Raw genomic sequence first — 12,522 nt, forward strand, 5'->3', positions numbered from 1 at the left:
GCAAAAAATAGCACATCATATAATGGCTGGCACAATGCAATTTTTGCTTAATTAAAGGCCTGTTTTACATCTGTATTATGTAACTAAAAGTCAAAAGTCTGAGACTGCAAATATTTTTAATGATTAGCAATGAGAGGCACTGGGCAATGTGCTCACCCAAATGCCGGGTTTACATCGCACATGGAAAGGCTGTGAAGCGTAGTCCGCTTCCATTTTTGTGTCTATATCGGTGGACTAAAATGTTTAAACCAGCAGTTATTCTGCGTGCTGTGTAATACATACTGTGTAAAGTATTGGTCTAGTCTATTTTCTTTCAATGTAATGTGTGGCTTTCACAAAAATACACTGAGGAAATGCACTTTATAAGCATATACAGCTTATAATGCATATATGGCTTATTATACGACAGATGGCAGTGTGAATTCATGTTTGCAGTAGCCTCACCCAGTACTGGTGTGAGAAGATGGCAGCGCAAACTTACATTTGCGACAGCCTCACCCAGTACCGTCCATGTAGTCTTTGTCCACATCTCCGTCTAAGTTTGTGTCTTCGTTCGATGGCTGGGAGAGCTGGCGCTGGATTGGCTGGGGGAGCTTGGTCTGCTGCGTCCAGTGGGCCCAGGGACCACAGCCCTGCCTGGAGCTCCGCCTGAGGATGACACACCGAGGCTGGTCTGTCAGGACATAGCACATGCAGACCGGCTGTTCTGACAGTTATCCTGGCATTCGCTCTCTTGGACAGTGAATTTTTTTTTGGATATGTTGGATAGATGTGTTTTTGCAGTTGTTGTTTTTTGGTTTTTTTTGTAGTTTGGATATATGTCTTCTGCCCTGTGATGGCCTGGCGGCTTGTCCAGGGTGTCTGTTATATGTGTGTTCTTGTAGTTTGGTTATGTGTTTTTGTGTTTGTGTTGCACTGCTGTGGGCTGGGGGAAACGACATTTCATTTGATTTCATGTGTGCAGGTGCATGAAATGAAATGACAAATAAGTGTTCCTGGTTCCTGATATACTGTCACAATTTAGAGTCATTTAGGCCCAGGCTTCTTACTGCAACATCTGGCAGCCTACGTATACTTGTCTTCTCGTGGTTACTGGCAGTTTATTAGTAAGAGCACCAATTGAAATTAACAACAGATATGGTAAATCTTTAATCTTTAACAAAATATGACTTTGCAAAGGAAAATGGTTTTGACATTGAATTATCTAAATGAAAATAGATGTTTAGTCATTTCAGCATTTTGTACATAAATAGACATGCCGCAAAGAATCTGGTGCACAGCTGTACTGTAGTACTGCAATACTACAATATCTGCACTAATACAATACTAATAACTTACACTTAAACATATCTTTAGAACTAAGGAGCATGCATAAAGACCTTAGAAATAAGATTTAATTTTAATCCTTTTAATTTATATAATGGTGAAAGTGAAGGATAATAGTAACTATGTCCAGTGTGAAATTGGACACCATTTTGGAAGTTGCAAGGGGATTTTCACATGCTAAATAGACATGTTGTGAAGGTGTGCTTGGAATTTCCAGATATTAGTGTGTGACAACAATGAAATTTTAGGGGGCCCGGAATGAGACCGAGGGGACGCACCAGGCCCCCTGCCTGTCGTGATCAAACTGCCTGTAGCTCAGTAGGCAAAAACGGAACAGTTTTTCTCCACAACAGGAAAACTGAACAAAACTGTACTGGTGTTGTGTCTTTAACAAAGTTTTTTTAGACAACATTTCAACTTGGTTTAAGCCTCCAAGGCAGCACTGATGTGATTATCATGGCGTGGATGTAAAGATCACGTCTGGCCCCTGCCAACTGTGGTTCAGTGTCTTTGAAATGTGTCATGAATTGGATCATTTATCAACGCACACAACGCACCAGTAAGAATGTGTCACACACCACCAAAGAAGGGGGGAAAAAATCCTGAAAATTCCCTCTTTTTTTTTTTATTTGATAAAGGGCATTTCCCTTCCCTCGCATTACAGTCCAGCGTCTGTAGGGATGCTTTCATTAAGTTAAGTCATGAAGCAGTCTAGTCCTTGTTATCTTGTTCTGCATTCTAAATCGTAGGTTAATGGCTAGCGAGCTCACAATAGATTTCTCTTATGTTGCGTTGCATTCTTGGGCTTTTGCGTGTATTGGATAATGAGGAAATGTTGTGTTTCCTTTGCCGAGGCAGTGAGGAGGTCAATGGGTCAGCTTGGTGTGCAGTCACAAACAGCACTGTGTGTCCATGCAAGTGAAACAAGGAACAAAGACAATGTTGTTCAGCATTGTTCTGTATACCAGTGTAATGTGAATGTTTTGTCTCCCCAGGAGTACATAGCCAAGCAGTTTCGCTTCATGCAGAAACAGATTGGCTATGATGTCCTGGCTGAAGACACCATCACGGCTCTGCTGCATAACAACCGCAAGCTGCTGGAGAAACACATCACTGCTGCAGAGATTGACACGTTTGTAAGCCTGGTCCGTAAGAACCGCGAGCCCAGGTGTGTTTATACGTGTGTTTTGCGTGTGTGTGTTGGTTTGTGTGTGTGTGCGTGGATGTGTGCATGGGTGAGCGAATGTTTGCGGAACTGTTTGTCTGTGTAGCTATGTCTTGTGTGTCTGTTAATTGGTCTGTGGCTGGTTCACATGTGCAGGGGTACCAGCTGATATTGCAGATGTGTGTGTTGAAATAAGCTGTTTGCATTCATTTTCCCTTTTTTATGTTATTCCTGTACACTGACAAAATAGAATAATTTGAATAATACTATAGTGACCAGGGCGTCCGGGTGGCATGGCAGTCTATTCCGTTGCCTACCAACACGGGGATCACCGGTTCGAATCCCCGTGTTACCTCCAGCTTGGTCGGGCATCCCTACAGACACAATTGGCCGTGTCTGCAGGTAGGAAGCCGGATGTGGGTATGTGTCTTGGTTGCTGCAATAGTGCCTCCTCTGGTCGGTCAGGGCGCCTGTTCAGGGGGGAGGTGAAACTGGAGGGAATAACTTTATTATCCCACGCGCTACGTCCCCCTGGTGAAACTCCTCACTGTCAGGTGAAAAGAAGGGGCTGGTGACTCCACATGTATGGGAGGAGGCATGTGGTAGTCTGCAGCCCTCCCCGGATCGGCAGAGGGAGTGGAGCAGCAACCAGGACAGTTCGGAGGAGTGTGGTGGGTGATTGGCCAAGTACAATTGGGGAGAAAAATGGGGGGGGGGGGGGAGTCCAAAAACACACTCCATAAATGTACCCTCCAACAGTATACCCTATTTTCGGGACAAGTCGTGCCGGAGTATCTGTCACACTCAGCAAAGAGAGTGTTGTTGCGAGGGGAATAAAACGTCACTTCGGTGCATAAGTTGCATTTATATGGCAGTACAGTATTTTCAATTGAGTCACAAATTTAAACAGTGCCATCTAGTGGCCTTAGTTGAAATGCAGTGTCGGACAGAATCGGCTCTGTGCATACCTGTAGTCCACTGACTTCCGGTTTCTACTGCAGCGGTCATACCAGTTTCCTGTTTGTTGGCGTGCGCTAGTGACAATAGCATATTTCAGGTTGTACTTGCCAAGTTACGTCCACACTTATGAGGACGAGCGGACGGACGGAATTGTGGACGTAACTTGATATGTCCAACTTGACACTCTCCACCCGTGTGCTGGTAGGTGCAGGTGAAAGCGTGTCGACAGTTGTGTGCATGTGGTTGACGTTTATCCATGGCAAATCTTGCAGGCATCACCAGAAATACGCCATTGTCAATGGCACACGCCAACAAACAGGAAGCTGGTATGACCGCTGCAGCGGAAACCGGAAGTCAGTGGACTACAGCTATGCACAGAGTCCATCACATTGTATGAGTCTCTTTGGAATGTAAGTTGCAGGACGGGCCAGACGAGTAAAAAAAATCAGCGACTCATAGTCTGGGAGGTGTGATAGCTGCTGACACGCCTCGCCGTGGCGGCTGGTGTTAGCATACCCCTGTGGTCTGTTTCTGTTTCCAGTCATCTGACTGAGCTCGTCCTGGTTGTTGTAGATGGAGTCACAGCTTCGCATGGCCGAGTCTCACACAGAACATTTAAGATCAACCAGATAACATCTGAACATGCATTTGCCGTTGAATGCTGTTTGTGTGGTTGTTGTGTGCACCCGAGCTGTTTGCGTGGGTGCAGAAACAAACGCACGTGGCAGTAAACGGACACGCGGCTCTTCGGGTGGATTCCATCTTCATGTCTCTGTTGGGAGGCTCCTTCTGCAGCCAGTTTTATGACCGTGGCGTGTTTGATTAAGGCGGTGATAAAATCGATGTCTGGAATGTTTTCGGTCATTTGACACGCCAAACAAACATGCAGTGTGTGCATTGTTCGCTGAGGGGACATGTAACTTTTTTATCACATAATTGAAGTCCGGTGGCTGCATTAAATAGTTTTTTCCTCTGCAGTTCTTCATGGGTGACAGAACCCTGAATGTCTTATCGTTATCCTTGTCGTTTATTTTGTTCATAAACACACACACACAGCTTGTGTGTGTGTGTGTGTGCGTGTGTGTGTTTGCTCATGATTTGATGCTTTCCAGGTTCCTGGACTACCTGTCAGACCTGTGTGTGTCAATGAATAAATCCATCCCTGTGACGCAGGAGCTGATCTGTAATGCCGTGCTGGACCCTGCCAACGGAGACATCCTCATAGAGACCAAGTGGGTTTTATCCTGTTGCCACCCAGGCACCCCCCACCTCACACACACACAGCCCTCCACCAGCTATCTTTGTTCTTACCTCCTTTTGTAAGCCTATTAAACAAAAAACTGGGGCGTCCGGGTAGCGTAGCGGTCTATTGCGTTACCTACCAACACGGGGATCGCCGGTTCGAATCCCCGTGTTACCTCCGGCTTGGTCGGGCGTCCCTACAGACACAATCAGCCGTGTCTGTGGATGGGAAGCCAGAGGTGTGTGTGTGTGCTGGTTGCTGCACTAGCGCCTCCTCTGGTTGGTCAGGACACCTGTTCAGGGGGGAGGGGGAAATGGGGGGGAATAGCGTGATCCTCCCACGTGCTACATCCTCCTGGTGAAACTCCTCACTGTCAGGTGAAAAGAAGCGGCTGGCGACTCCACATGTATGGGAGGAGGCATGTGGTAGTCTGCAGCCCTCCCCGGATCAGCAGAGGGAGTGGAGCAGAAACCGGGACGGCTCAGAAGAGTGGGGTAATTGGCCGGATACAATTGGGGAGAAAAAGGGGGGGGGGGAATTCCAACAACAAAAACAAAGAACAACCACAAAAACTGCACAGCATGGTCACAAGGCCAGAATGTTAACATTTCACTATACAAACATGTGTCTGCTATCAGCAGCAGCACTTGTTTCATATATAAATGTTGTCCTTACACTTACCCGTCCAGTCTGCTGTAACCGGACCTGCCTTTCCACGCCAGTCTGCTGTAACCGGACCTGTCTTTCCACGCCAGTCTGCTGTAACAGGACCTGCCTTTCCACATCTGGCGTTACGCAGCCGCCCTGTCAACAACATGTTTAAAACATTTTCACAATGCTTTCAATCAGCTGGCGAGTCCAGGCAGCTTTAGGACCAGCAGTGATTCAGGGCTTCTCTCAGTGCTTCTCAGATGTTGGATCAAGGTTCTGTACTCCCTTAACTGCAGCACAACAGGCCTCAGGAGGCTTTCACATCAGGGACCCGGGCCCGGATCAGAGTACACTTGACCCCGAAGTCCAGTTTGTTTGATTAGTGTGGACACTGTGTACTGTACCTGGGCACACGGGTCCGCTTGCAAATGGTGGTCTCGAGTACGGGTCCCATTAGGTGTGAAAACTTCTGTACCAAAACACGAAAGTGGACTGGGGGGGTCACGGTCCACATGCATGTGTAAAAATATAGAAAAAACTGCTTGTGGTACCACAGCAGAGATGTCTGCATCTCCCCCCAGCTGGGAAGTGTCTCAATTCTGGGTAAAAATTGTTAAGACAGCCTAAAGCTGTCGTGGGTGTCTTCTTCTCCTTCCGTTGTAGCTGTTGTCTTCTTTTTGTTCTTCTTCACCACTATTATTATTGTCAGATCGCAAACCAACTAGGTGCATACCACCACCTACTGTATTGGATACACAAGTGTACTTGGGTACAGAACAACATTACTAATGTGAAAGCTGGGGGTGGGGAAATCATACTCAGGCACGGTACGAAGACAGCCACTTTATTTTGCCAGTGTGTTCTCTGCATGTAAACCATCCTATTGTATAGGAGCAGTGGGCAGCTGCAGCACCCGGGGACCAACTCCAGTTCCTCTTTCCATGGCCTTGCTCAGGGGTACAGGCAGCAGTATTAAGCCTAACATGCATGTCTTTTTATGGTGGGAGGAAACCGGAGCACCTGGAGGAAACCCATGCAGACACAAGGAGAACATGCAAACTCCACACAGAAAGGACCTGGGACGGCCTGGGGTTCGAACCCAGGACCTTCTTGCTGTGAGGACATGGTGCTGACCACTGGGCCCCAGCAATCTTGCCTAATATATGAAAGCGCCCTCAGTTTATTGCTCTGGCCTCAGCGGCACAGTGGACAGTGCTGCTTTGTCATATAAATGAATTATGTCTCACTTGCATTTACATGTGTAGTCTGTTCTTATCCCACAAGCAGATGACTGGGCGTTAGGGTTTTGTTGCCCTGAAAACATTCATACATTCTAATGTCTTTATCAGGCTTTGATTAAACCAAAAAGCTCACCAGCACTTCCCCTGCCCTCTCTCATTTCTGCAGACTGGTGCTTTCGAGATTTGAGATCGAAGGAGCGTCTATCGGAGACAATTCTGTGGAGTCCGAGGAGGATGAGGAGGAGGTGTGGCTCTTCTGGAAGGACAGCAACAAGGAAATCCGCAGTAAAAGCATCAGGGAACTGGCCCAGGATGCTAAGGAGGGCCAAAAGGAGGACCAGGAGGTCATTAGTTACTACAGGTACAGCTCAAACCTCGGCCAGATGTGATTAGAAGCCACAACACCCAGGTCACACCTGACTTCCATCCTCATTTTAAACCGTATTGAAATCTGTATCGAAATCACTTGGTGGATTCTTGATGGCTGTGTTTGTGTTGTATTTATTATGGTTCAAGCCCACAGGGCTGAAACCCAGTTGTTATTGTAGGCTTTTTTTCTTTTTTTTCCTGGGAGTCTAACAGCCCATAGAACAGTCCATTTTTATGGAAATTGGTACTTGGATGGAGGTCAATCCAAGAAGCCCAGTCAGCCATTTTGGAGTCAGCACAACAATGCACCACAATCAGTCCAAAACTGAGCTAACGTTTTGGCCTATAGCTCTCGAACCATTTTGCGAATCAACAGCCTTCTTGTTTCTCTGAGTTCCTGGGGTCAAGTTGAATCCCACACATCTAGTCTGGTCAGTTTCAGTCGGTCAGTACACCTGCCATTATGAGTTTTAACAAAAAGACTTTTTTTGCTTGTTCTTCTGCAAAGTTTATGTGATCTTTACAGCATGCAGAAGGAGGCTTCGCCGGGATACTTGTAGTATGGCTGTTCAACAGAACGTTGATACCCCAAACCGTTCGGCTGCAGCATGAAAAATTAAGTTTGCGCCAATGTCGCAGAAACGGGAAGAAACCCTTCTCCCCAAAATGCTTTGCCCAGTCATAATCAAAATTACTGAATGGATGGACAAGTCCCAAATTTATCTGTTATGGTGTCCGGGTAGCGTGGTGGTTTATTCCGTGGCCTACCAACACAGGGATCGCTGGATCGAGTCCCCGTGTTGGGACAGGCATCCCTACAGACACAATCGGCCGTGTCTGCGGGTGGGAAGTCGGATGTGGGTATGTGTCCTGGTCGCTGCACTAGCGCCTCCTCTGGTTGGTCAGGACACCTGTTCAGGGAGGAGGGGGAACTGGGGGGAATAGCGTGATCCTCCCACGTGCTACGTCCCCCTGGTGAAACTCCTCGATGTCAGGTGAAAAGAAGCGGCTGGTGACATGTGGTAGTCTGCAGCCCTCCCCGGATCGGCAGAGGGGGTGGAGCAGCGACCGGGACGGCTTGGAAAATAGGGTAATTGACCAAGTACCATTGGGGGACAAAACATTTTTTTTCTGTTAAATGTTAAAATTTAGCAACTATCCCCCTAGTTCCACCAACAGGCCAAATGTGAGGTAACTTTCTGGTCTCCAGGTCTTGAACTGTTTCTCCTATCAACAAAATGTGTTTTTACTTGCGTTCCTGGGGTCAGGTCAGGTCCATTGTTTATCGTATGTTTAATTTCAATAATTTTTTTCTTCCATTTGTACTTTTTTTTCTGCACTGTGAGGTATGGCAGCCCATAGAACCAGCTCTGCCAATTTCAATGACAATCAGCACTTTGAAAAACGTCGGTCCGAGAAATATGGACACCTTATCATCCGATGAGAGGGTCTACGGACAGGAGGTTGTGTTGCTGTTAAGCCCACTGAGGCAAATTTGGAATTTGTGATATTGGGCTATACAAATAAAATGGACTTGACTTGACCTATTTCATGGTCAATATAACAATCGCTGTAGTGCTGCCATCAGTCAGCGTATGCTACAGGTGTATAGTGTTCTGGGGCTGTGTGGCATAATGAGAAAATTATAATTATAACGCGTGGAAAGTTTACCGGCACCAGTTTAGACGTCCACCACTCTGCCTTCGTTATTTTTGTTTTCAAACACTGCTAAATTAATTAAAGCCAACTAGTCCTACACATTTTCTTCATATGTCACAAAAAATGCTATGCACTATTGTCAGCCGCCACAATCCCCTGCCCTGTATTCGGTAGGTTTTCATTAGGAAGCATAAACTGTCCACAGTGAAGGAAAACATCATCTTGTTGGGGACATCGTCACTATGAGGAGGTGGTTTAATCATCGTCCAAGGCCATAAGAATACATTTCATAACGCAGAAGTAGATGCAGCATGTCAGGGCTGACTGACAGGAGTGTCCCATTACATGAGTTTGATGACATTTCTGACAACCTCCTCTTGTGTTTCTGGGTCACGGGTGTCATCCGGGTGCCAGAAGTGGTGTCATCCGGGTGCCAGAAGGTGACCACGTAACCTCATGGCTCCCTGTTATATAAGGTTACCCGTAACCCTGTAGGTAACCTTATGTATGTTTTTCTTCTGCAACGGGAGTCTATGGCAGCCCATATAGAACTGTTTGGTCAGTTTATTATTTTTTATAATCTTTTATTGCATTTTTGCACAGGTTTGTAAGACAAGCAGAACAAAGTGTAAACGTGCCTGTGAGTTTTACTCCATAAAAGCCAAACCCGCCAACCAATAACCCACCCTCAACCCACCCAACTGCACCCTAAACTGCAGAAGCAAAACAAGCGAACGGAAAAAAAATTGTGTGTGTATATATATATATATATATATGTATATATATATATATATACACACACACACACAGATATACACAGCTGAAGATTGCTTATGGCATGAATGAAACAGGCTTGTACTGTCTCATGAAGAATTTACTTGACTCACTGGATTATATATATATATATATATATACACACACACACGCACACACATGTATACATAAATACATACACACATAGAAGATAATAATCATAATATATATGTAAACACAAACACACATATATATATATATATATATATATATATACATACTAATATACATACATGTGAAATAAATGAATAAATGGAATATAAAATGGAATAAAAAAGAATTTAAGAAAATTGCCACATTGATAGAGGCCAAGCCAGGAAACCCAGGTATCCATTTTTAGGGCGATGATGATGATGATGATTTTTTTCCCCCAAACATGTAAACAAGCAGGACATAACATACAGATGTAGTACATTGCCAGTAATCTGAAGTGATCAACAAATCCACACATCAAACTCGGTGAACAGATCTCCATATGCATCAGATTACTTGTGACATGTTGGAAAAGCAGTAGGAGGAAGTACACACGTATTTTTTATACCCCTTCTCACCTACTCTGAAGTTGATTCAACTACTGTACACTACAAACTCAATTCCACTGTACTGTGTGGTCCACATTCAATGCAGGTTGTGCTGTACAATACACACTCACCTACTGTGGACAATCAGGAAAGAAAAAAAATCACATCAAAACACACGAGAGGGGGGGTCCGGGTAGCGTGGCGGTCTATTCCGTTGCCTATCAACACGGGGATCACCGGTTCAAATCCCGTGTTGCCTCTGGCTTGGTGGGGCGTCCCTACAGACACAATTGGCCGTGTCTGCGGGCGGGAAGCTGGATGTTGGTATGTGTCCTGGTCACTGCACTAGCGCCTCCTCTGGTCGGTCAGGGCGCCTGTTCGGGGGGGAGGGGGAACCGGGGGGGAATAGCGTGATCCTCCCACGCGCTACTTCCCCCCGGTGAAACTCCTCACTGTCAGTTGAAAAGAAGCGACTGGCGACTCCACATGTATCAGAGGAGGCATGTGGTGGTCAGCAGCCCTCCCCAGATTGGCAGAGGGGGTGGAGCAGCGACCGGGACAGTTCTGAAGAGTGGGGTAATTGGCCGGATGCAACTGGGGAGAAAAAAGGGGGAAAAAATCCAACAAAAAAAAGTGTTGTGTTCAAATAAAGCCAAGCTCCATTAATCAATAAGTGCACGCAAGTCTCAACCTTACATGTTCTTTTAGAAGCTTTTTTGCCCCATACTGCCACCTTTGTTGTTGTTATTCGCTGCTTGCAGCTATATTCTGTTCTTGATGTGGTTCTGACTCTGGAATTTGTAATTTTTTTTTAATTTTTACTCCAGGTACCAGTTGAACCTTTTTGCCAGGATGTGTTTGGACCGGCAGTACCTGGCAATCAACAAGATCTCTGGCCAGCTGGATGTGGACCTTATCCTGCGCTGTATGTCAGATGAAGACCTGCCTTACGATCTGCGAGCCTCTTTCTGCCGCATGATGCTGCACATGCATGTAGACCGTGACCCCCAGGAGCAGGTCACGCCTGTCAAATATGCACGACTCTGGTCTGAAATCCCCTCTGAGATCGCAATTGATGAGTGAGTGACTGGACTAGTAGAAGGATCAGTGCATTATTATAATCACTGCTTTATAGTACACAGTATTTACTGATTTGATTTGTATGTGAAAATGGTTTAGTCATTACAACATTCGTTTGCCCCAACACAGCTACGACAATGATGGGACGTCTAAAGATGAGATCAAGGAGCGTTTCTCTCAAACCATGGAGTTTGTAGAGAACTACCTGAGAGATGTCGTGTGCCAGAGTTTCCCCTTTGCCGATAAAGAGAAGAACAAGTTGACCTTTGAGGTCAGCATCTGGATATTATTCTGGAATATGGCGACAACATTGACAATATGTTTTTCTCAATGCACCATACTGAGAAAGAGTTAAAATGATTGATAACGTCCAAACTTGTCTGTGCCTTCTTCCAGGTGGTAAATCTAGCCAGGAACCTAATCTATTTTGGCTTCTACAACTTCAGTGATCTTCTGCGGCTTACCAAGATTCTGTTGGCCATTCTGGACTGTGTCCATGTCAGCACCATCTTCCCCTTCAACAAGCTGGAGAAAGGAGATGAGACAAAAGGTGGCTGAGCCTCAGGGTGGTTAATTACGGACAGAATTTCTCCCTGAGACATGGAACTGGCCTCCATGTTCGTGTTTAAATTTGGTTTGTTTGTGTTATGTGTGCATTTCCAGGCAGTAATGTGATGAGATCAATTCACGGGGTTGGCGAGCTCATGACCCAGGTGGTCCTAAGAGGAGGGGGCTTCCTCCCCACCACGGCCAACCCCTCCAGTGGAGATACGGTTAAAAACCAGACAGAACCAGAAAAACAAGACATATTGGTCATGGACACCAAGCTCAAAATAATTGAGATCCTGCAGGTAAAGTCCAGGCATATACTCACACACAGACACTGAAATGCCCATGCTTTAAAAAGTCTTCTTATGACATGCCTCTTGTCTTATCATCCAAAACTTCCAAATGTTTGCCCGTAACTTTTAATGTTCTAATTAGTTCTTTCAAAGTTATCATATTTACACAGGCGATTAATTTGTAAATCTTGATGCATTTAAAAAAAAAAGCCCTCACAAATTAATCACATATTGCCTTTTCACCACAAACTCCCTATCACATGTCCAGAAGCAGCTCACATGCAGTCTAACAGTGAAAAACAGTGAGTGGTAAAACACCCACTGGTGTGCTAGTCAGTACATTTCAGAATAAAAACTTGCTCATTGAACTTGGGATAAAATAAAACTTGTATGTTGTTAATAGTTGCTGGTCTTTCCACTAGACCACAAGAAGTCTGAAGTTCCATCTGGTTGCCAAGCATGCTAGTGTTAGCATGGTGGTGTTAGCATAGCAGTGTTAGCACGATGGTGTTGGCATAGCGGTGTTAGCATGGTGGTGTTAGCGCTGATAAAAACAGGCAATGTTTCTCAAAATACACTTGCCGAGCTGAAACAGAATGTCATCAGCTAAACTAACAAACGCAATAGCAAAATGGTCATTTGGGTGAGATTT

At 45.5% G+C, this 12,522-nt stretch overlaps 1 protein-coding gene across 1 annotated transcript in view; it reads left to right on the plus strand.

The window, feature by feature from the left end:
- LOC130107877 (inositol 1,4,5-trisphosphate receptor type 1) overlaps positions 1-12,522 on the plus strand; it is a 204,821-nt gene that overhangs the window by 94,154 nt on the left and 98,145 nt on the right. Inside the window, exons 17-23 of the mRNA XM_056274659.1 lie at positions 2,322-2,494; positions 4,564-4,683; positions 6,753-6,947; positions 10,776-11,027; positions 11,158-11,299; positions 11,425-11,578; positions 11,692-11,879. Coding sequence (XP_056130634.1) covers positions 2,322-2,494; positions 4,564-4,683; positions 6,753-6,947; positions 10,776-11,027; positions 11,158-11,299; positions 11,425-11,578; positions 11,692-11,879 — 1,224 coding nt within the window. The remainder of the gene's footprint in view (positions 1-2,321; positions 2,495-4,563; positions 4,684-6,752; positions 6,948-10,775; positions 11,028-11,157; positions 11,300-11,424; positions 11,579-11,691; positions 11,880-12,522) is intronic.

This window comes from Lampris incognitus, chromosome 2 (genome assembly GCF_029633865.1).
Source record: "Lampris incognitus isolate fLamInc1 chromosome 2, fLamInc1.hap2, whole genome shotgun sequence".
Classification (NCBI taxonomy): Eukaryota; Metazoa; Chordata; class Actinopteri; order Lampriformes; family Lampridae; genus Lampris; species Lampris incognitus.